Source organism: Tupaia chinensis, unplaced genomic scaffold, assembly GCF_000334495.1.
Source record: "Tupaia chinensis unplaced genomic scaffold, TupChi_1.0 Scaffold000086_1, whole genome shotgun sequence".
Lineage (NCBI taxonomy): Eukaryota > Metazoa > Chordata > Mammalia > Scandentia > Tupaiidae > Tupaia > Tupaia belangeri.
The window spans coordinates 1,569,293-1,593,790 of record NW_006159548.1 but is presented as its reverse complement, the minus strand read 5'-3'; the positions used below and the strand labels follow the sequence as shown (position 1 = coordinate 1,593,790).

The 24,498-nt window shown below is 36.2% G+C and overlaps 1 protein-coding gene across 3 annotated transcripts in view; it reads right to left on the bottom strand.

Annotated features, from left to right (window-relative positions):
* SLC4A4 (solute carrier family 4 member 4) overlaps positions 1-24,498 on the bottom strand; it is a 493,683-nt gene that overhangs the window by 67,789 nt on the left and 401,396 nt on the right. For all 3 annotated transcript variants that reach the window (XM_006142902.2, XM_014585732.2, XM_027769728.1), the window contains one exon: positions 7,440-7,631. In XM_006142902.2, the coding sequence (XP_006142964.2) occupies positions 7,440-7,631 (192 nt within the window). The remainder of the gene's footprint in view (positions 1-7,439; positions 7,632-24,498) is intronic.

Genomic DNA, 24,498 nt, shown 5'->3' with positions numbered 1-24,498 from the left:
GCTGAAACTCTGACTCATACACCAAACATAATCTTAAGATTTTGATCTCGAGTGGCTGCAAGATAGGTGATGCTATTTGCTAACACAAGCAAATACAGAGACATGAGTAAGTTCAATTGTTGAAAGAAAATAAACCATATTTTGCATTTGGTGCGTGACAGTCACAAATCATCCACAGAGACTAATAGTCACTGCAAAAGCAGACATGGCCTAAGGATGGAGATAATAATGTTTAGAAATTTGCAAGACTCCATCAGTGTTCTAAGCACCAGTGGAATAAAGAGCATTTATTTCATTTGGAAGGTGGAGCCAAGGTGCTCTTTTAAACTACAAAAATCCTAGAGCTTAAAAGAATTTTAGCTGTCACCTAGCTGAGCACTCCCTTTCTAGGTGTGGTAACTGTAATCTGCGGTAATCTATCAAAAGATCCATTGTTAGTTAATGGTGGCGCTGGCACCAGAATCTCTAGCTCCTCAGTTCCTACATCTGTGCTCTGCCCCAAAACACAGCATTTGTCTTTACTTGACTGGTTTCCACTAATCAGTGAGTACTGAGTACCTACTCAGCATTCAACCTTGTCTGGTTACCATGGGAAATAAAAACATAATAGTTTTCAAGCAGTTTGCAGTCTGAACTAAGAATGCACACAGAAGTTTTAAAATGAGAATATGAACTAGGAACAACCATGTAAGCGAAAAGAAAAGAGGACACTGGGTATGGCAAGGACACTGCCACTCACTGTTAGCATTTTGAGGTTTCAAAGGTTCATGTGAATTGTTGGTGCAAGGAACAGAAAACAATCAGTTAGCTTTAGTCTTGATGATGTTATAGTGATAAAGATGATCTTATTTTGAGTTTTAAGCATATAAGTTTTAATGATTAAAATATGTAAGTAGAGGAATCTATGTAGCTATCTGTTCCTACCTTTAGAAACCCTCACTCTAGGGATTAGCAGATGGCATAATGGTTACATCAACAAATGCCCCTGTAGTAGACCACAGTTTGAGGTCTGGACCTGGCAGCTTAAAATTCACGCTGTGTGTGTGTGTGTGTGTGTGTGTGTGTGTGTGTGTTCAAGATCCAGAAAGGAGAATGGAAGAGAAGGGATTGCACCATGGCTATCCCCTCTGGGAGTGATTTCTCACTTTCTGTTTCTATGTCTTTCTCTGTCTCTCTGGTGAGAGCATGCACCCTATAACAAGTATCTAAAAAAAAAAAACTCTCTAAATGACTGATTATATAAAACACATTTTGGTAAATGAGAGATAAAAATAATGTTCTTATTATTCCTTTATGTAAGTCAAAAACACTAAAATGAGAAAAAGAAGGCTATTATTTAACAATAAAGAGATTGGTTAGCAAGAAGATAACACAATTATAAATGTATATGCACTGAACGTTACAGCATCTAAATACAGAACAAATGTATATACACCCAACAATAAAGCACTTAAATAAAGAACAAATACTAATAGACCTAAAAAAAAAGAGATAGATTGCAATACAATTTTGGTATGGGACTTCAATACACCACTTTTAACAATGGACAGATCATTCAGACAGGAAATCAATAAGGAAACATTAGAATTGAACTACATTTTAGACCAAAGGGATCTAAAAGACAAATAGTGAATATTCTATCCAACAGCAGCAGAATATATATTATCCTCAAATTGAAGCAGAACAGTCTCCAGGACAAATCATATCATATGCTCAAAACAAATTTAAGAAAACTGGAATCATATCAAATATCTCTTCTGACCACAACAGTATTAAATAAGAAATAATTCACAAGAGAAATTTTCTTAAAATTCAAATACCTAGAAACTAAACATGCTACTGAAAAAAATGGGATAAATAAAAATATTGAATGGGGAATTAAAAAATGTATTGTGAAAAAGAAAAATAGAAACACAACATACCAAAACTTATGTGACATAGTAAAAGCAGTATTAAGAGGGAAATTTATAGTAATAGATACCTACATCAACAAAAGAAGAAAGATTTCAAATAAACATTACATCATGCCTCAAGGAATTAAGAGAAGATTTTTTAAAAAGAAAATAAGCACAAAGTTAGCAGAGGGAAGAAATAATAAATATCATCAAAAAGTAAATAAAATAGAGACTAAAAATATATATAAATGAAATTAAGAGATTTTTGAAAAAATATTTTGAAAAAATAGACAAAACTAACAACCCTTAGGTAGACTAAGAAAAAGAGAGAAGACGACAATAAATACAATAAGAAATGAAAGAGCAGACATAACAACTGATAATACAAAAATACAAAGGAGCGTTTAAAACACTACTACGAACAATTATATGACAACAAATTAGATAACCTAGAAGATATATATCATACACACATATTTATCAAGACTAAACCATGAAGAAAAAGAAAACCTGACCAGACCAATAGTGAGTAAGCAGATTCAATCAGTAGTAAAAATTCTTCCATCAAAGAAAAGACCAAGACCTGATGGCTACACTTCTGAATTCTACAAACATTTAAAGAACTAATTTTGACACCTTTTCAAATTCTTCTAAAAATATTGAAAAAAGGAAATGTTTTTGAACTCATTTTATAATGCACGCATCACTGTGATAACAAAGCCAGACAACGGCAATACAAGAAAAGAAAACTACAGGCCAATATCCCTAATGAATTTAGATTTAAAAATCTTCCACAACATATTAGCAAACCAAATTCAACAGCACATTAAAAGGATCAGACATTACAATCAAGGGGGATTGACCCCTAGGATGCAAAGCTTGTTCATACGTAAATCAACACATGTAGTACATCACATTAACAGAAGGAAGGGCAAGTTTGTATGATAATCTCAATAGAGGCAGAAAAACATTGGACAAAATTGAACATTTTTATAATAAAAATTCCAAAAAAAATAGTATAGAAGAAATGTACCTCAATACAACAAAGGTCATATATGACACACATTTAACATCATACCCAATGGTGAAAATTTAACATTTTTCCCTCCAAGATCAGAAAGAAGACAAGGATGATCAATCTCATATCTTCTATTCAACATAGTACTGGAAGCCGTAGCCAAAGCAAGTACAAGAAATAAAAGACATACAAATAGAAAAGGAGTAAGTGAAACTGTTTTTGTAGGTATAATCTGACAGAGAGAAAAACCCTAAAGACTCTATAAAAAAAAACTTAGAACTAATTAACAAATTCAGCACAGCTGCAGGATATAAAACAAACATACAGAAGTCAGTAATGTTTCTATACACCAGGAATGAACTATCTGAAAATGAAATCAAGAAAACAATCCATTTTACAATAGCTACAAATAAAATAGAATACTTAAAAATAAATCTAAGCATGCAGTGAATGATGTATACTTTGACAACTATTAAGAACTAATAAAAGAAATGGAAGAAAATGCAAACAAATGGAAAACTATCCCATGCTCATGGACTGGAAGAATTAATATAATTAAAATGGCCATACTACACAAATCAACCCATACAATTCAAATAGTTTTTGCCTTTTCCTTGTCTTTTTTCTTTTGGCTCACACTTTCTAAGATTTATATGGAACCATGAAAAAGCTCAACTAGCCAAAGCAATTTAGAGCAAAAAAGGATAAAGCTGGAGGCTGGAGGCATGCTATCCGATTTTAAAATCTGCTACTATAGAAATCAAATCAGCATAGAATCGGCATAAGAACAGACAAACAGACTAACAAAAAAAAAATTGAGAGCCCAGAAATATCCCCCACATTTACAGTCAGTTCATTTTTTATAAAGATGCCAAAAACATATAATGCAGAAAGGACGATCTCTTCATGATACTAGGAAAGGGAAATATCCATATGCACAAGAATGAAACTAGGCCTTCACCTAATGCCACACACAAAATTAACCAAAAACACATTAAAGGCTTAAATGTAAGACAGAAAATTGTAAAACTAAAAGAAAACGAAGAAAAATCTCCATGACATTGGGAATTCGATAACTCAAAGGTTATTGTTATTCTCAAATTTAAAAAATGTAATGTTGTACCTCAACATTAGATTGTAATTTTTTTATATGATCCCAAAAAGCACATGCAACCAAAAGTAACATAGACAAATGGAATTGCATCATACTAAGAAGCTTCCACACAGCAAAGGACACAATCAACAGAGTGAAGAAACAACATACAGGTGGGTGAATATATTTGCCAACTATACATTTGATAAGGGCTTACTATATAAAGAATATATGGAATTCAAAACAACTCAACAGCAAGAAAACGAACTATTTTAAAATGTACAAAGAACTCAAAAGAAGACATACAAATGGGCGAGATGTATATGAAAATACTCAACATCACAAATTATCAGGGAAATGCAAATTAAATCCACAATGAGATACGACTTCACACCTGTTAGAGATTCTCAATAAGACAAAAGATAATAAATGTTGGGAACAGCAGATGGCATAATGGTTATGTCGCTGGACTCCCATGTAGACAACCAGTTCAAATCCCGGACCTGGCAGCTTAATATATACCGAGTGTCCGCACTCTATGACTAAAGCTAATTGACTAAAGGATTAGAAACACAGTATATAGATGTAAATACCAGATATAGTGTGTGTGAAAGAGGAGGGTCTGAGGAAGAACATTTGGGGGAGGGATAGGGAGGCAAAGCATTAATGACACAAAGAGGTGTGGTATTACCTGTTGAAGATATCTTGTAGTTTTATCAACTGTACTAGAGATAAATGTTCACCTGTTGAAATATCCACTTTGTAAGACAAATAATGTGATTGAATGTATAAAAGAAATTTAAATTTAAAAAATAAATTCATTAATTAAAAAAAAATACATTTTAACAATAAAAAAAGATGAAAAAAACACACAAAAAAACTCATGCCGGGTGTGTGTACTTGTGTGCCCGAAATCCTGAGAGGAGGATGGAAGAAAATGGATTGCAGCAACTGGAGGATGATTTCTCACTTTCTATCTCTGTCTCTCCAGAGAACACACACACCCAATTGCAAAAATCTCTCCAAAAAAATACATAAAAAGGTAATAAATGTTAACCAGAATGTGGTTTAAAAAAAGAAACACTTGTCCACTGTTGGTAAGAATGTAAATTAATCAGTTATTATGGAAAACAGAATAGCGATTACTCCTCAAATTATTATGTATGCTATTTACATGGTTTCAACCTTAATGTCCATTAATAGGTAAGTGGGTAAAGAAAATGTAGTATATACACACAATGGAATACAGCTTTTAAAAGAAGAAAATCCAGGCCAGCAGGCGATGTGGAGGTGAAGGCACTGGATTGCACTGACTACGTGACTGGAGTCCTGGATCTGGCAGCTTGGAAATCATGCTAGGTGTGGATGCATGCATGCCCAAGATCCTGAGAGGAGACTGGAGAAGGGACTTGGTGTGGCCATCCCCCTAGAGGATGATTTTTCACTATCCTTCTCTCTCTCTCTGCTGAGCACATATGCCCTAATAGCAAGATAAAAAGAAAAAAGAAAATCATCCTGTCATTTGTGACATCAATGAATATGTAAGATGTTATGTTACATGAAATAAACTACAAAAAGAACATCTGCATGATTCCAATTACATGTGGAAACTAACAAAGTCAAGCTAGAAGCAGGAAATAGACTGGTGGCTACCTCAGGTGACAGTAAGAAGGCAGCTGGAGACGTTAGTCAAAGAAAAAGTTTTAGAGAGGAGTTCGCTTTTGAGATACACTGCCTAGCATGGCAAATTTACTTAATAATGTGGGCTAGATTTCAAAACTGCAAAAAGAAAAGATTTTAAATATTCCTACTACAAAAAAATGATCACTATGAAAAGTTATGAATATATTCATGAGTTTGATTTAAACATTCAACAATGTATACATATATCAAAACATCATATTTACTCCATAAATAGATATCATTCTAATTTAAAATAAATATTAACATTTAAGATATCAATTTTGCACATTATAGGCCAAAAAATGATTATTTGTACAGTATATACCACCCTCCCCAAAATAATCATCTAACAAATAAAAACCAAGACACACAGTAAACTAATAAGAAGGACAATCCTTAATAAAGAAATTGTCCTCAAAGATCTGGAACCAGAAATTAGTTTTACATACGACTTATCTAGTTGAAGATATGGATCAAGAAAGGTCATTCCCAGTGTGTGAATTAGGATCACAATCACAAATGAGATTCAGGAACAGTTCATCTGAACATGGGGAACAGCCCAGTCTTAGCAGTGGAGAGCCATGAAGACAATGATTCCCTGCGAAGTGTTCTGCCTGAGGCCTCAGTTGTGTAGTGTGCACACTGCACATACACTGCGGCCTAACCAAGAGTGGCTGAGGGCTTCGTTTTGCCTGTGGACATGAGTCTGTGATGTCCATTTTAAGCAGACTAAGTTGAACTCCCCTTTCTACATATCACTTGTGGATGATTTCATTCCTTAAGCCACTAAGTCCTAGATATTACATTCCCTTTATTTTCCATTTTATAAGAAGATTCAGAGTCAAAAATTTCCTGGGTGAAAGTGAATATATTAATTTGAAGTTTCATTTCCAAGGAATTTCATCAAGGGTGTCTCATGTAAAGCTCTACTCCTACACAAAGCACTGGAGGAGAGATTTCACGAGATGTGAAATGGACAGAGCAAGTCACTGATATAAATCAGGTATAATCAAGATTACCTAGAAAATACTGACATCCTAAACACTAAGGAGTGAACTGTAAAGCAGGGGATTTATTTCATTTCTTTCTGCAGGTTTAAAAACAGAATACCATTAACTAAAAGTTGTTCTTATCTTGCATTCTCTCACTCAACCACAAGTTTTACTCTTAAATTCACCCAAGCATATTAATGGGAGACAGGATGTCTGCAGAGCCCAGTTTAAAAATCTGTGTCTCCGTACCAGGGCATTCATCATTATTATTATCGGAAAGAAAGTCAGTCTCAGGTGACAGTCGCCTCTAATACCAATCGTTGTGTAACAGCACAGTTTAACTCCCAATCCTGTAAGTCAAGTACTAAAATACTCACATGTGCAGATCATGAACAAGACGTTCTATAATACATCAAAATTCCTGACTGATATGAAAAGAGCTTTTGCTTAAACACTATGGACTTTTGCTTCATTTGTGCATTTTTAAATAGAATACATCCTACTTTTCAATGTATTCAGAATTACAACAGTCAGAATTTATGACAGACTTATGCAGGCAAATCCTTGGAAGGTTTTTCAAGGATGGACTACAATTATGTTAAACCCATGTACACAGAAACATAGACTGTAATGCAATTTTTTTAATGCACAAATTATATTAGACAGGTTGAACTGCAAATGCCCTTCATTTTGTAAAATAGATTTATTGTTGATACAGTGTAAATGTAATAAAAATTATTTAAACGTCAGGTACTTACTGTGGTTGGAAAATAACGACTAGTTTTGAATTTTTTCAGAGCCATAGAAGAGGTATAGGTGCCCAAGAAGAGGATGAAAGACATAAGTGTGATATCAGGAACAAAATCACAGTTGTTCCCCACGAGCTTTCCTCCATATTTCAAGCACTCCTTCTTCGATAAAAATTCCCAGTCAAGAGTAGCATTATGGTACTGAAAAAGAAAAAAAATTAAAATGTTTTTAGAGAACTGACTTATCAAAAGCAGCTTTTAATACTTGATGGACTATATAAGGATTATACTAAAAGTTTCAGAAAAACAGTCTGAGGATAAGCACCAAAGGGTGAAATCTGATGAGGTGCTAATGGAATATCAGGTAAGGGGGAAGGGGGCAAAAGGCTAATAATTATTGAAAATACAATGGGAATGATGCAATTCATTACCTAGTTTGGGCTACAGCCTTACAAGCACCCCTTTGTTCAAGGAAACAAACCACAAAGTCCTTCTTTCCTGTCAACCTTCCTGAGAGTAAACTGAGACACATGAATATCCTAAATCTCAAAATGGAAGACGCTATGAAACACCTTTGTTGTTCCAAAGGGATTTACTTTATAAGGCATGACTTCTGCTTCTGCCGGATAGCCCCATGGTTAATACACTGAAAGTGATAGTAGATTAACTACTTGGGACGATCACAAACGTGCTACTTCTTTTCTAAATAACTAGAGACTGACGACTTAAGGACTAAAACTCTAAAAATGTGGCTGGTTCCTGCTTTTTCGACTGCATATTCTAATCAAAGATAGCCTTTTTCTTATTGAATCCAGGTTAGCATTTTGGGCATGCATTCCTGGCATATGCTATGCAAGCTTGAAAGCTGTGGTGGTGTATATGGCTGTCCATCCCTACGTGACACAGTCTCAAGCACACAGGTCAGTTTGCATGTATTGCTGTCAGCTTGTCATTGCCGTGCTTCTCTTGAGCAGCTCATTCCTGTTCCTATTTTCTGTTTCTGGTATACAGGAGATCTTTTTGCTGAAATAGTAGGTAGGTCTAGTAGCCTCACCCCCTCCCACCCCCCACTCCCCCAGCCGCTCTGAGTAGTAACAGCTGTCAGTTCACAGCTGGCTCCTTCTCGGGGGAAACTGCCTCCAGCCACACTAGAGCAACCTCACCTGAATGGTTACACCCTCTCCTAGTCATTACTGACCAATACAAACTGCGGCTATAAAACTACCCCCTTGTATCAAAGTGGAAGCAACCCTATGGTACAATTTATGCTCCAAAGCTCTCCATGGGATGAGTTTAGAGCTAAAATGAACTGAGACACGTCTTTCTTTACTCCTTCCCTGCTTCTCTCACTTTGTTGGTATTGAGACCACTCCCCCAGTACATTACATGTATCCCAAATCCCTGCATCAAAATCTGCTTCTAATATAGCCAACTCACTTGACTTACTGGCCAACCAAAAGATAATGGTCTTTAAACCTAAGGAACTTTCTCTAGAATACTCGAGTTTTGTTTTTTTTTTTTTTTTTTTTGAGAGATTTTCACTGTAGGGCACGTGCGCTCGCCAGACAGACAGAGAGAGACATAGAGACAGAAAGCGAGAAATCACCCCCAGGGGGGATGGTCACGCCGCAATCCCTTCTCCTCCATTCTCCTCTCGGGATCTTGGGCACTCACGCACAAGCGCCCGGCGTGAGTTTTAAGCCACCGGGTCCGGGACATGAACCACGGTCGACTACGTGGGAGTCCAGCGACACAGCCATTACGCTAACTGCTGGTTCCCTAGAATACTCGAGTTTTGAGGAAACCAAGCGATAATTTTATCAGATTTCTTACCCCTTGTATTCAATAGTCCTGAAAGATGGATATTTATCCTCTGCTAAATATTTCCTGTGATGAGTAGTTTCTTGGCAGTTCGTTCCCTTGCTTGATAAATTTCTTTACGAGACTTTCTTATACTGGTATTTGAGCCTTCTTAAATACTTACTGTTAAGTGCGTTTGTTTTGCTCTACAGAGAGCTTTCATGTATACTGCAGTGATTATGGCTGTTTCCTAGAAACAGATTTTCAAAATCTTACATGTCCAAAGTGGACGTTCATGTAGTTGGATAAAAGGGATTGGGTGTTTCACTTGGAAACATTCTTATACCTATCACTTTATTCCTCTTGAGTCCAGGATTAATAGGTATGTAAAATAGCACAAGAGTTATTTTAAAACACCTTGCAAATAAATGAGGAAAGATAAATTCTCCTGTCCTTCGTAGCCAAGACTTGTGCCTCATACCAAATACATCATCTTTAACTATTCGGTGAATTCTTTTGACATAAGTAATCTAGTCATAAAAGAACACTCTTTGGCCAGAAAGAGTTCATATGTTTATAGAGCTTAAAAAGTAAATTACTTACATAAGAAAAGAAAGAGAGAAAGAAAAGAAAGGGGAAAAAGTTCAATTTTCTAGATCTTTCCCTGAAATAGTTTTTCTGTATTAGCTTTAACTTATAAAATGCTGAATTGCATAATTGCTGTTTTATCAACTCTGCTACTGAAAGGTGATTAATCATGTCTCTCTTTGTTTTTCAGATTTCTGTATATGAATTTTTTAGCAGAGTATAGTTAAAGTCTAGCGGTCATAATAGGTAACAGATTTCTTTGTTTTAAAATCAGCAAAAATTTACCATAATTTCACTTCAGCACTTTAATATCAGCAGAATCCTATTTCTATAACTAGAGTTACCCAAAGCAGTAAGCTGCACTGAAAACAATACCAACAAGCAGTATATTGATTTTCTTACCAAGATTCACATTGAGATGAAAAGTATACAGATGAATGTGAAATTACAGACATGTTTTGTTGCCTATATCAACCAGAAATGCCCATTGCAGTACTTGATAAGCCTTAAATAATTCTTTGTATAAGTATACAGAAAATTTAGCTTAAACACTAAGTCGCTAAGGACTTAAATATAAAAATTTTAGAAAGTGTGTATATGTCTCAGTATATGTAATATTTTAAAACATGGACTAGCACCTGGCCTGGTGGTTAAGATGGCTTTTCTCTGTCTCTTTCTCTCCAGCGAGTGCATGTACCCTCTGATAATTTAAAAATGAACACCATTTCCCACCCCTATAAAACGTAAGCTCTAACTAATACACAACTTCATTTAAATATCACCATAAACACATCTAAATTGTTTGTGTTATGTAAGTGTTATTCTTCATATAAACTGACATCAGTGAAGGTTAACTCAACAAAACCTCAGGCAAATTCTGTATCATGAACAAACTAACCCACAACCACAGCTACTCTCATTTAAGCCACCATTGTTTCCTCAGGGATTAATTCAGGAGACATTTAACTCATCTCATTGCCACTGTCATTTACCCCTCATCAGTGATTCTCAATTTTCTATGGCTTATCCTACACAAAATTCCATACATAGTGTTAATCAGAACTTTAAGAACAAACCAAATGGAATATCACCTCAGAAATCCTCTCTGCCTGTTAAAACTCTCATAGTGCATTACTTCTTTTTCTTATGATGTTTATAACTTTCTAGTACAATTATATTGTAGCTCCCTTCAATGTTCATTGTTTGGGGTTTGGAAACACTCAGAGAGATGTTTAACAGATCTGAGAACTGGATGTAGAAGATGTGTCAAATGCGAAGACACAATTTAGGAGTCATCTTGTAAAGTCTTTGTCTATCTCTCTCTCTCATGTCTTACACATGCCTATGTAAGCACTCTACCATAAACAAGATAAACTCCCAACAAAACAGAAAAAATAAAACAAATACACAAACCAAAATAAATAAAAGAACGGAGAAAAGAAGATATGAGGGCCAACAGGTGGCATAGTGGTTAAGGTGCTGGACTCCCATATAACTAACCACAGTTTGAGTGCCAGACCTAGCAGCTTGCTTTTTCTCTCTCTCTCTCTCTCTCTCTCTTTCTGATCAAATTAAATGATAATAAATATGATTAAATAATTCTTTTTTAAAAAGAAGGCATTAGAGAGACACACAGAGAGACCAACTAGGACTCAGCAACTGGACTAGAAATGACTAAAAGCTAAAAATGATTCAAGTATAGAGCCCAAGGGCCATAGCAACTTGATATCACTAAAACTTGAAAGAAGGAAAAGAGCAGACCAAGAGAGTAGCAAAATTCAATTTAGAATATAGTAGACACCAAAGAACTTTTAGTCAATTAAATGAATGAAACATTTTCAAGGACACTACCTACCAATTTTTCTACTTTTTTTAATGGGAGGTTGAAATGAAAGGAAAGTAAACTTTCAATTTATTATTACCAGGTAAAATATAAGATGCACTTGAATTTTGGCTAAACAATGGATACTATTTTTAATGTAAGTGTATCCAACATAATATTTAGGATGTAAAAATATTGTTCGACATTTACCTGAAATTAAAAATGTAACTAGGTACTGTATATTTTTTATTTGCTAAATGTGACAGTATTATTTCATTAGATATAGAACATTTCAAGGAACAGTAGTACCTGGTAATAGAAAAAAAATATGTTCAAAAGGAAATAGAAAATGCAGCGGGAGGTCAACTGGTTGCATGGGGGTTAAGGTGGTTGCATACCACATGACCAGTGGCACAATTCAAGTCCCAGAACCAGCCATTAGAAAACACGCTGGGTATGTGTGCATGCATGCCAAAAATCTCAAGAGGAGAATGGAGGATAAAGGATTCTGGTGTGGTACCACTGGGGAGGGTACTTTCTTACTTTCTCTTTGTCTCTCTCTCTCTCTCTCACTCTGTTTCTCTCTGGTGAGCACATGTGCCCTATAGCAAAAACTAAAAAAAAAAAAAAAAAAAAAAAAAAAAAAAAAAAAAAAAAAAAAAAAAAAAGGCAACGGGATCTGAGTACATGGATGAACTACTAAAAGCCTTAAAGGGAGTAATAAAGATGACTAAAACAATTTTTGAAAGTTTTCTTAAAGAAATAAAATGTATTCCCTTAAATATTAGATAATAATATAAAGCAGTAAAAGAAAGTGTCTAAACAAGTGGTACAGAGATTAGGAGATCAGAAGAAGGTGTAACCAATATCACCAAGAACAGAGAAAACAAACTGAAGCCTTGACAGAAGGTCCTGGTAGAACTCTATATTCAAAAGATCATGAGAAGAATAGCAGAACAGCAACACTAGAAAGAAATGACTAAGAGAGTAACAAAGGAACTATTAAATACCATGAGCAAAGATGCTGATACAGGGACATGTAATGTTTGACTCACTTATCCACTCAGTCCTTATTAAAACTTACCACCCTGCAAAGGTACTGATGTTGAGTGGAGTAGATGGGATGAGACAGGTTGACTGTGTAAAGCAGCAGCAAAAATAACCCCAAAAGACATGGGACCAAGATGCAAAGGTTTTTAATGGAAGCCAATCTCATGAAGAGATTTCAGTCTTTTTTTTTTCTATTAGGTCATCAGGAAAGTCATGATATATTTTTCTATGCTTTTCTATGCAAAAATATATCATGACTTTCCTGACAACCAAATAGATATCATTTTCAAGAGAATTACCCTGCTTATACTGACTGAATTTGCTTGTAATTCTCAATTGTATAACATTGACTGCAGGGTTTATTTGAAAGTTTTGACCTTAGGGGTCTGGTAGTAACTTGGCTCACCCTGCCCACTGGGAGACTTGAGCCTGGTCACAGCAGACCTCCTTTCATGAGTCCACTCTCGGGGTCTGGGAGTAACTACAGAACTTTTGGTACACCAGCATGTGCAATGCACAGTGCACAACTTGATCCTCTTCATTAAGTTATATCTCCTTAGCTTGCTACCATGTCATCAAGAGCTGAATATTGGATAGAGGAGTCAAGCACCTGAAGTTACTCAAAACTTCTATGATCTGGGAGACACAGTCCTCCAAGGAACACACCTGGAAACTAAGGCTAAAATTTTCTCTACCTGTACTATAGAATCTACTCTAATAAATAGAAAAAAGGGAATACTGTATTAGATAAGCAAAAACCAGTATAGATCTTGAAGAAACATGAGAAAACAAGGGGGTACCTCGCCAAAAATGGACAGCACAGAGGAATACATAGAAATGTCATAGTAACAAAACTCAATGAGATGCAAGAGAAAACAATCAGTTCCAGGAAATGGAATCTTCATTTCAGGAGATGAAAGAGGAATTTCATAAACAGACACTCTAAAACAAAATCAAACAGAACTTCTGAAAATGAAGAATATAGTACAAGGAATTAAAATCTCCCTAGAAAGCATTAACAGTAGATTGGACCATGGAGGAAGAAAAGAACTTCTGACCTTGAAGACAAAGTCTCTGATACAGACCAAATCAACAAAAAGAACAATAAGACAACGAAAAAAAATTAGAACAACATACGGGAAATTTTAGACAGCATGAAATGTCCAGATATCCAGATAAAGGGTTTTCCAGAAGATCAAGAACCTGCGAAAGGCATGGTAAACCTCTTTCATGAAATACTACTTGAAAATTTTCTAAATATGGAGAAATCCAAACCCAAGAAATAAAAAGGACCCCTAATAAAATAAACACAAAAAGATCCTTCCCCCGGCACATCATAGGCAGACTGGTGAAATTTAAGCACAAAGATAATAGTCTATAAAAGGCAAGGGAGGAATGTCAAGTTACTTATAAAGGTCATCCCATTAGGCTAATGTCAGACCTCTCAACAATGCAGGCAAGAAAGTGGGAAGATGTATCAAAACATTAAAAGAAAAACAACTTCAACCAAGAATATTATATCCGGCAAGATTATCTTTCAAATGGGAAGAATAAACAAAAGTATTCTCAGATAAACAAAAACTGAAAGAATTCACCCATAACAGATCAGCTCTATAGGAAGTACTGAGGAGTGTTGTATAAGAATAACTAAAGAGAAACAATAGGAGAACAAAAAACAACTGAGAAAATGGCTAACAAAATGACAGGAGTAAGTCCACAAATATTTATAACATTGAATCTTAATGGATTAATTTATTCTATTAAAAGACACAGACTGGGTGAATGGATACAAAATCAGAAGCCATCTATATGATGCTTACAAGAAACACACCTCACTGATAAGGACATACATAGACTGAAAGTGAAGGGCTAGAAAAAGATACTCTATGCAAATGGAAACCAAAAGAAGGCGGAAGTTATGATACTGAAATCAGACAAAATAGACTTTAAGATGAAAGATGTAATAAGAGATAAAGAAGGGTATTATATAGTACTAAAAGGACTTGTTCACCAGAAGACATAACACTTGTAAATATGCACCCAACAATAAAGCACTTAAATACATCAAAGAGAGACTGTTAGATTTCAAGGGAGAGATAGACTGCAACACAATAATTGCATGGGCTCTCAACACACCACTGATTCCTCTGCGCAGATCATCTAGACAAAAAATAAACAAAGAGATACAAGATCTACATGATAACATACATGAAATGGCCTGACAGACATCTACAGAGTATTTCACCCAACTACTACAAAATAATACATTTTTCTCACCCCCCACATGGAAAATTTTCGAAGATTAACCACACGATAGGACACAAAACAAGCCTTTACAAATTCAAATGTATAGAAACTATACCTAGCATCTTTTCCAACCTCAATGGAATCAAACTTGAAATTAACTACAGAAAGAGTCTTCAAAAATTCACAAACATATGGAAACTAAACAACTTACTCCTGAATAATTTTACAACTGTAGAATAAATTAAGACTGAAATGAAAAGGCTCATAGAAACCAATGATAATGAACAAACAAGTGTTTATAATCTATGGGATACAGCAAAAGCAGTCTTAAGAGGAAAGTTCACAACAATTAGTAGCCACAAGAAAAAAACCTAGAAAGGTGGCAAATATACAACCTCATGAAACAACTCAGAGAACTGGAAAAACAACAACAACAAAAGCCTCAAAAAACTCCAGGACAAAAAGTGCTTGCACATCAATGTTTATTGCGGCACTATTCACAATTGCAAAGTAATGGAACCAACCTAAATGCCTCGTATGGAGGAATGGATTGAAAAACTGTGGCACATATACTCTATGGAATACTACTCAGCCATAAAAATCAACAAAACCCTGGCTTTTGACAGAAAGTGGAAAAATATGGAAGATTTACTGCTGATTGAGGCAAGCCAGGCTATGAAGGAGAGACACTGTATGTCCCCACTTAACATATACCAAATGTCTGCACTCTATGACTGAAACTGATTGACTAATGGTTGTACAAACACAAGAGATGGGTGTGAATGTCAGATGAGGTGTATGTGGAGGAGTGGGGCCTAACGAAGGACATTTGGAGAAGGGATATGGAGGTAGAACACTGACGGGATGTGGAAGTGTGGTATTATCAGTTGAAGATATTTTGATCAATGGGACTGGGGAGAAATGTTCACATATTGAAATATTCACATTGTAAGTTAAACAATGCGATTGAATGTATATATAAAAAGAAATAAATTAAATTTTAAAATTTTCAAAAAACAAAAAAAACCTCCAGGACAAAAGAAAAAGATTTCGGGCTGGCAGGTGGCATGGTGGTTTTGGTGCTGGACTCCAACATGGCTGAGAGTGGTTCAAGTCCTGGACCTGGCAGCATGCTTTCTCACTTTCCCTTTCTCTCTGGTCAAATTAAAAATTAATAATAATAACAATAAGTAAAATAATTTTTAAAAAATAAAGATTTGAGTAGAAATAAATGAAATAGCAAACAAAAGAACTAAATAGAAAATAAACAAAATCTAAAGTTGATTCTTTGAGAAGATAAACAAAATTGAGACACCATTAGCTAGAGTAAGCAAGAAAAACAGAGAAAGGAGTCAAATAAATCAAATCAGCCAAGAAAGAGGTCTTATTACAATAGATATAACAGAAATACAAAATATCAGAAAATAATACAAGTGACTATATGTCAACAAACAAGAAAACCTAGATGAGATGGACAAATTTCTGGACATATATAACCTACCACGATTGAACCAGGAAGAAACAGAAAATATGAACAGACCCATAACAAGCAATGAGATTGAATCAGTAATAAATAGTCTTCTCAAGGAAAAGTCCAGGTATCAATAGCTTTACTTCTGAATTCTACAAAACTTTTAAAGAACTAACCCTAATTCTCCTTAAACTATTTCTTAAAATTCAAAAACAAGGAAGTCTCCCAAATTCATTCTATGGAGCCTCCATCTCCTTAATTCCAAAACCAGACAAGGGCATGACAAAAAAAAAAAAAAAAGAAAACTTCAGGCCAATATCCCTGATGAACATGGATGCAAAAATTCTCAACAAGGTACTAGCAAATCATATTCAACAAGATATTGAAAATGTTATATGATATAATAAGTAGGCTTAATTACAGAGATGTAAGTATGGTTCAATGTATGCAAAACAATAAATGTAATACATCACATAAACAAAAGAAATGATAAAAACCATATGATCATATCAATTGATGCAGAAAAAGCATTTGATATCCCTTCACAATTAAGACTCTCAGCAAAACTGACATACAAGAGACATTCCTTAACACAATAAAAAGCAATCTATGAAAAACCCATAGCTAATATCACACTGAATGAGGAAAAGCTAAAAGCTTTTCCACTAAAACCTGGAACACAAGGCTGTCCACTTTCTCCATTCCTTTTTAACATAGTACTGGAAGTTCTAGCCAATGCAATTGGACAAGAAAATCAAACAAAAGGCATCTAAATAGGGAAAAATCTCTCTTTGAAGATGGTATGATGCTATACACAGAAAATTCAAAAGAATTCACACACAAAAAAACCTTCTGGAAGTGATACATAAATATAGTAAAGTGAGGGACCAGCAGTTGGAGTAATGGCTATGTCGCTGGATTCTCATGTAGTTGACCGTGGTTTGAGTCCTGAACCCGGTGGCTTAAACTCATGTCGGGCGCCTGTGCGTGTGTGCCAAAGATCCCAAGAGGAGAATAAAGGAGAAGGGATTGCGGCATGGCCATCCCCCCCGGAGGATACAAAACCAACATGCAAAAATCTATAGCACTGAAAGATATTTTACACAATCACTGCACATCACTTGGTTTGTAAAGTGAATTTACCGCACACAAATACACCTCACACCAGTCCGGCTGAGAATACTGTCATCAACAGACAACAATCCATTTGCTTTTATATGCCAACAATGGGCAAACTGAGACAGAATTGAAGAAGGCAATCCCACTTACAATAGCCACAAAAACCAATAAGATGTGTAGGAATAAGGCTTAATAAAGACATCAAAAATCTCTACAAGGGGGACCAGCAGTTAGCATAATGGCTATGTTGCTGGACTCCCATGTAGTCGACTGTGGTTCGAGTCCCGGATCTGGTGGCTTAAAACTCACGCCGGGTGCGTGTGCGTGCGTGCCCAAGATCCCAAGAGGAGAATGGAGGAGAAGGGACTGTGGCATGGCCATCACCCCTGGGGGGTGATTTCTCACTTTCTGTCTCTCTCTGTCTATCTGGCGAGCACACGTGCCCTATAGCAAAAAAAAAAAAAAAAAAAAATCTCAAAAAAAGAAAAAGAAAGAAAATCTCTACAAGGAAAACTGAAACACTTGAAAAAGAAATTTAAAATGATACAAAAATAAGTGGAAAAACATCCCATGTTCCTGGGTTTGAAGAATTAATGTAGTAAAGATGTCAATCCTACCCAATTAATTTACAAATTTAATGCCATATCAATGAAACTGCCAGATATATTCCTCACAGACATAGAAAAAACAATCATAAAATGTGTATGAAATCATAAAAGACCCCATATCACCAAAGAAATACTATGCAAAAGGAGTAAAGTAGGAGGCATCTCTCTGTCTGACATCAAAACATATTATAAAACTGTGATAAATAAAACAGTATGGTATTGGTGCAAAAACAGATCAGTGGAACAGAATTGAGAACTCCCAAGTAAACTTCAAAATATATGGCCAACTGACCTAGACAAAGGTCACAAGACAGTCCAATGAGAAAAGGAAAATATCTTCAGTAAATGGTTCTGGGAGAAATGGATATCCACCTGCAGAAGAATGAAACTGGGCCCTTATCTCACCACTAACAAAAATCAACTCAAAATGAAGTGAGTATCTAAACATAAAACCTCAAACTATAAAAATGCTGGTGGAAAACACAAGAAAAATTATTGGAGACCTTGGAGTAGGCAGACTTCTTAAACAAGATCTCCAAAGAACAGGCAATAGTCCCAAAAATATACTGTTGGTGAAAATGCAAATTAGTACCACCACTTTGGAGAACAATATGGAGATTCCTCAGAAACCTGCAAACAGAACTACCATACATCTCAGTAATTCCACTCTTAGGTATTTACCCAAAGGATAGAAAAATCCTCAGTCAGAAAAACACTTGCACATCTATGTTTTGTGTTTTTTTTTTATCATATTTGTGACTCTGTAACAACAGAGACAGTATGTTTTTAACTTTATTTATGTCTTTATTTTAATTTGACCAGAGAGGGACAGAATGAGAGAGAGAGGGAATGTGAGAAAGCAAGCCTCCAGGTCCGGGACTCAAACCATGGTCGGCTATGTGGGAATCCAGCACCTTTAACCACCACACCACCTGCCCCACACATCTATGTTTGTTACAGCATCATTTACAATTGCTAGGACATGGAATCAACCTAAAGGTCCAAAAATAGATGATTGGATTGAAAAAAATGTGGCATATGTACACTATGGAATACTACTTAGATATTAAAAAAAAATGAGACCCTGACATTTGATATAAAGTGGACAAATATGGAAGACTTAATGCTAAGTGAAGCAAGCCAGACTATGAATGACAGACTTTGTATGTCCTTACTCATTATATATCTAATGTCTGTGCTCTATAGCAGAAACTGAAAGTCCAGAAGTATAGTAGCAGGGAGTGCAACTGTAGATACTAGGGATAGTATGGATAGGGGTAGTACAAGGGTGGGTAATGCAGGGAGGAAGAGAGGAGAACAGGGGAAGAAAAACAAAAGAATGAAAAGATATTTGCTAATGATAATACATAATGTCTTTGTCTTGACTGATATGAGTGGTATTCATGCTGGAAAAATCAATGGTGTACACTGTAAAGATATATGTGATTAAATGCTAATTAAAACAAAATTTTTAAAAAGAAAAATAATTGTAAATACCATGACATCCTCTCCCTCCCTCAAAAAGTAGGGGATATATGAGACAAAATAGGCCAAATATTGACAGTCACTGAAGCTAGGTGTGTGTACATGAGAGACCACTGTACTATTATATTTCATTGTATATTTGATTTATTTCCATAATATTTTTAAAAGTAGAAATATGCTATATTCAAGGAAGTTTAAGGACAAGATGGTTTATACACTTGACTTTCTCAATGGGAGAAAATCCCAAGCATGTTATGCACAAGAAGATTAATATGACATTCTATTTCCCACAAACATGCATGCTAACTCCTAGATCACCCTGAAGGTACATCAAATCAAGCCACTTTTGCTCTCATGTCTGACTGTCAAGCAGAATTTATGTGACTGTAATAGTTTCTAGCTCCATGATTAACAGCATCTCCATGTAGACATGAACTGCTTCACTGGGTAGTATAATAAGCAGAAAAAGAAGGAAAGAACAAAAGAAAGAAGAAAGGAAAAGAAAAGAGAAAAGGAAAAAGAAAAGGAGTTCTACATTATTTTCCTTGAGTACTGACTGGTAAAATATGTGCCTTTTTTAATTAAAATGAGTGTGATTATACAAATAGAAGCTCAAGTTTAAGCAGTTAATATATTCATTTACCCCCCCACACACACACACACCCAATGGGTGAACCAGATTTGCAGTAATCTGCCATTCTGCCTTATTATCTACAGCACATATTTGAGCTGTATTGTCTGTGCTGCTGCGAAATATCAAAACAAATTGGTTGTTCTGCTTATGGTTAAAACTTGAGAAAGCTGCAAGAGACTATCACTCCTATCCTAACATCCAAAGCAAGTTGGATAAGCTACAAAATAACAGTTTTTAAAAATCCACCATCAAGATGAGAATGCAAAGTAACCTACTGGGTTGACAGAAAAGTTACAAAACATTTTGCATAGAAAAAGAAATATGTCATGACTTTTCCAACAACTCAATAAATAAACTAAATTCTGAAACATCAAACCCTTCATAGTGAGAGTCTCACGGCTGCCTCAGCACAGGGACAGCAGCATATGGAAGATATGGACATCCATGACAGAGGGAAGAAAGGAAAAATAAGTCACATATTTAGTACACTGTCAATGGTTGCATGCAGAGTGGTGGGACATATTGGAATTCAAAGGAGGTAGGCCTAGACAAGTCTATACCTACCCTTTGAACTTTATTATGACTTTTGCCCAGTACACAGGTAATACATGGTAGACCAGATGATCATACGAGAGAACTGAGAAAACTCCACTGAGACAGATGAGGCCTCCCCCAAGAGCCAGAGAGCCCCTTTCTTTTTTAAAAGAATTTTTTGTTTATTCATTCATTCATTTTTAATTTGACAGAGAGAGACACAGAAAGAGAGAAAGAGGGGAATTGAGAAAGCAAGCCACCAGGTCTGGGACTAGAATCGTGGTCAGCCATGTGGGAGTGTCCAGCGCCTTAACCACCAGGCCACCTGCTGGTCCTGAGAGCCCCTTTCTTTAGCTGGGAGGCAAGGAAGTAGAGCCGAGAGAAACCCTCTGAGACATATGGAGACCTCTGAAAAGGCTAAGGCATCTGCTTTCGGAGGGCTGAGAGCAGAATAAACAGACAAAGAAGGAGCTCCACAGGCTCATGAAGCTGGGGTATGAAACAAGATATAGATCATTCCCTGGGACCTCCTGGAATGATAGAAATGTTCTACACAGTATCTTGTTTGGACAGTGGTTACATGGAATATTTAACAGTCAAGCGGATTTCAATGAACACTACCAAACTGTGTATTTTAAGTTAAATTTCATTTTTTAAAAAAAGGAATTTGATACAAAAAGCAGATACTAACTGATCCTTTCATTTATCTGTTCAGAAGAGACTAACAGATTTTAAGATGTGGTCCCTCTGTCTGCGAGCTGGTACCCAGAAGACAACAGATCTTAATATTCACTGTTTGGATACAGTATGGATAAACTGTGGCTGGTGTCAAAGTTTTACGGGGACCATCTAAAGAATTTGTTTGCAAGTTGAAGGACCATGTGAAGTGATAAAGCTTTAAGAAAACTGGCATAAGTGAGAAGAAATAAAGACACAATGATTCCAACAAGAAATGGAAATAATGAAAAATCCGCTTTTTTATCTTGAGGTGTAGTCATTCTCTGTTTAAACACACTAATGCCCCCTTTTTTTCTGCTCTTTCTCCCTGTAATACACCCCTACCACCAGAAAGAAGAAAGCCTGTCTTCGCACTAATGAAGCTGAAGGGAAATGGCCTTCCTTCCCTGACAGAACATTCTCAGGGCCTAGTGAGGAGGCCTCGCTAGCCTGGGGGCTACATGTCACTTTTATTGCTCCTTCTCTCATAATCTAATCATGGCTGAAATGCAGGAAATTAATTTCTGATGACTGTATGTCCTAGGAAACGTTCAGGGTACCAGAGCTCGGTCAAAGAGACAGAGGACTTGCTCAGCAGCTTTCTAAGCAGTGGAGGACACAGGACCTGGTTTAATGATGATAACACCTAAACTGAATGCAAGATGGCTGCATGCCAGCCACCGCTCTCAGTCCTGCCTACCTGGTAGTTTGACCCAAAGAGTACCTTTCAATTAGGGATTATTATCATCCCCATGTTATAGATGGGAACCTGAGAAGATTCCAAAGCCTGTGTCTGAAACCATGACGCGTGACAAGAGAACTCAGTATCTGCTAGTCCTGCTATGTGAAACACTGAGCTGCTTTCCCACAGAATGGGAATAAGGCAAGTTTAAGAGCTAGAAAGCCCTGAGTTCAAGTTCTGCTATATATTGGTAATACGGCCCTCTGGAGTTTATTGACATTTTGAAGCCTCTGTTTCACCTCTAAAAAAAAGGTAACATCTAATAACTCATAAAGTTATTGTGAGAAAGACAATTAATGTGGGCCAGTCTATAGTGTGATGGTTAAAATGGCTGGATCCCACATGGCTGATTGTGTGGTTCTAGTTCTGGACTCAGCAGCTTGAAAAATACACTGGGCATATGTGTACGCCTTCCCAAAATCCTGAAAGGAGGAAAATGGAGGAGAAAGGATTACGGTTTAACTATTCCCCATCGTGGATGTTTTCTCATTTTCTCTCTCTCACTCTGGCAAGTACATGTACCCTCGGGGGTGAGGGGGCAGATAAGACAGTAATATAAAAAGCTGGCCTCTAATAGGTGCTCAATAAATGGTAGTTATTACCAATTATAATAAATCCTATTACTGCTTTTTTTTTTTTCCCCTTAAGAGTTTTTTGCTATAGGGCACATGCACTTGCTGGAGAGACAGAGAAAGCAAGAAATCATGCCCTGAGGGGATGGCCATGCCACAATCCCTTCACCTCCATTCTCCTCTCAGGATTTTAGGCAAACATGCATAAACATCTGGCATGAGTTTTAAGGTGCTGGATCCAGGACTAGAATCATGGTCAACTACATGGGAGTCCAGCAACATAACCATGACATCATCTGCTGGTCTCTAAATCCTCTTTAATACTCAGTTCTGAATCATTACCTATATTAGATGCATGTACTGTATGTGTATGTGTGTATGCTAACATAAAGTATCCATATTGGTATTGATATGAGAAGATAGAAGTTGTCCTTCATGATTATGTACATACACATGCATGTGTACATATGCACACATATGTGTTTTCTCCCCAACTTCTTGCCCTAGAAGACCTGACCATAGCACCTAAACATTTTAACTAAGGTCCATATCACAATACCCATGAGAGGATCTGTTGCCCCAAATTCTATGGCATCCACAGAAACTGAGTGGTAAACTTTTCAGTCTGCAAGCACTGAAGTATCCCAATGGACGAGCAACAGCATAGCCTTAGAGTCATTCCGACTGTAGTTCAAATATTTGTTTTTCTAATTTACAGCTGTAAACCTAGAGCAAGAAAGGTTGTTTGCCTTCTGCAGCTTCAGTCTCTCTCATCTATAAAATGGAGAAAATTATGCCTGGTGTGTGTATTAATGATTATAATACATATTAAGGTTTACAATGATTACAGTCTGTGTAACACACCTGGCCTCTAGAAGATGCACAATAAATGGTAGCTAAATTATAATCATTATGATGCCTCTAAGTCCTCTATCATAGTCACACAGAGGTCAACCAGAACTGCCATTTGTTTTTCATGAATCTTATTGTGACATTTTATTGTAATTGCATATCAATTACTGGGATCTCTTCCAGGACTTGCCCCAATGTGGGACTTGAATATTCATTAATTTTTAATGTTTTCCTTGATTAGCTGCAAAAAAGAATTAAATTAGGAAACCATCCTTTTAAGTCAGTGGAAGTTAATGTTTTATTAATTTTTATTGAAAATGAACTTATGTTTGATTTTTTAAAATTTTGCCAGAGGGCACATGCGCTTACTATAGCCAGAGAGTGACAGAGAGAGAGAAAGAGAAAATGAGAAAGCGCCTCCCTCCCCTAAGGGGAATGATCATGCCACAATCCCTTCTCCTCCATTTCTCTCACCTTTAGGGATTTGGGGTTTTAAGCCATTGCTATCCAGGACTCAACTGCACAGTCAGTCATGTAGGATTCAGTTACCTTAGCCACCAGACCCAGGCTAAACTTATGCTTTTTACTCATTAGATTTTTAACCATAGTAAGATTTTAAGTAAAAATTCTTTAACATCCACACAGAAGTAATTTTGCTTGTATTTTGGACAAGTCCTTTTAGAAAGTAGGCTGGTTACCAGAAGACTGAAAATGGGACCCTTTTTGCATGTGGCCTTTGAAACATTTCTACTTACTGTTACATGCACACACATACATGCACAATATCAAAGATGGCAGAAATAGAAAGGTAATTGAGGTTGAGAAAA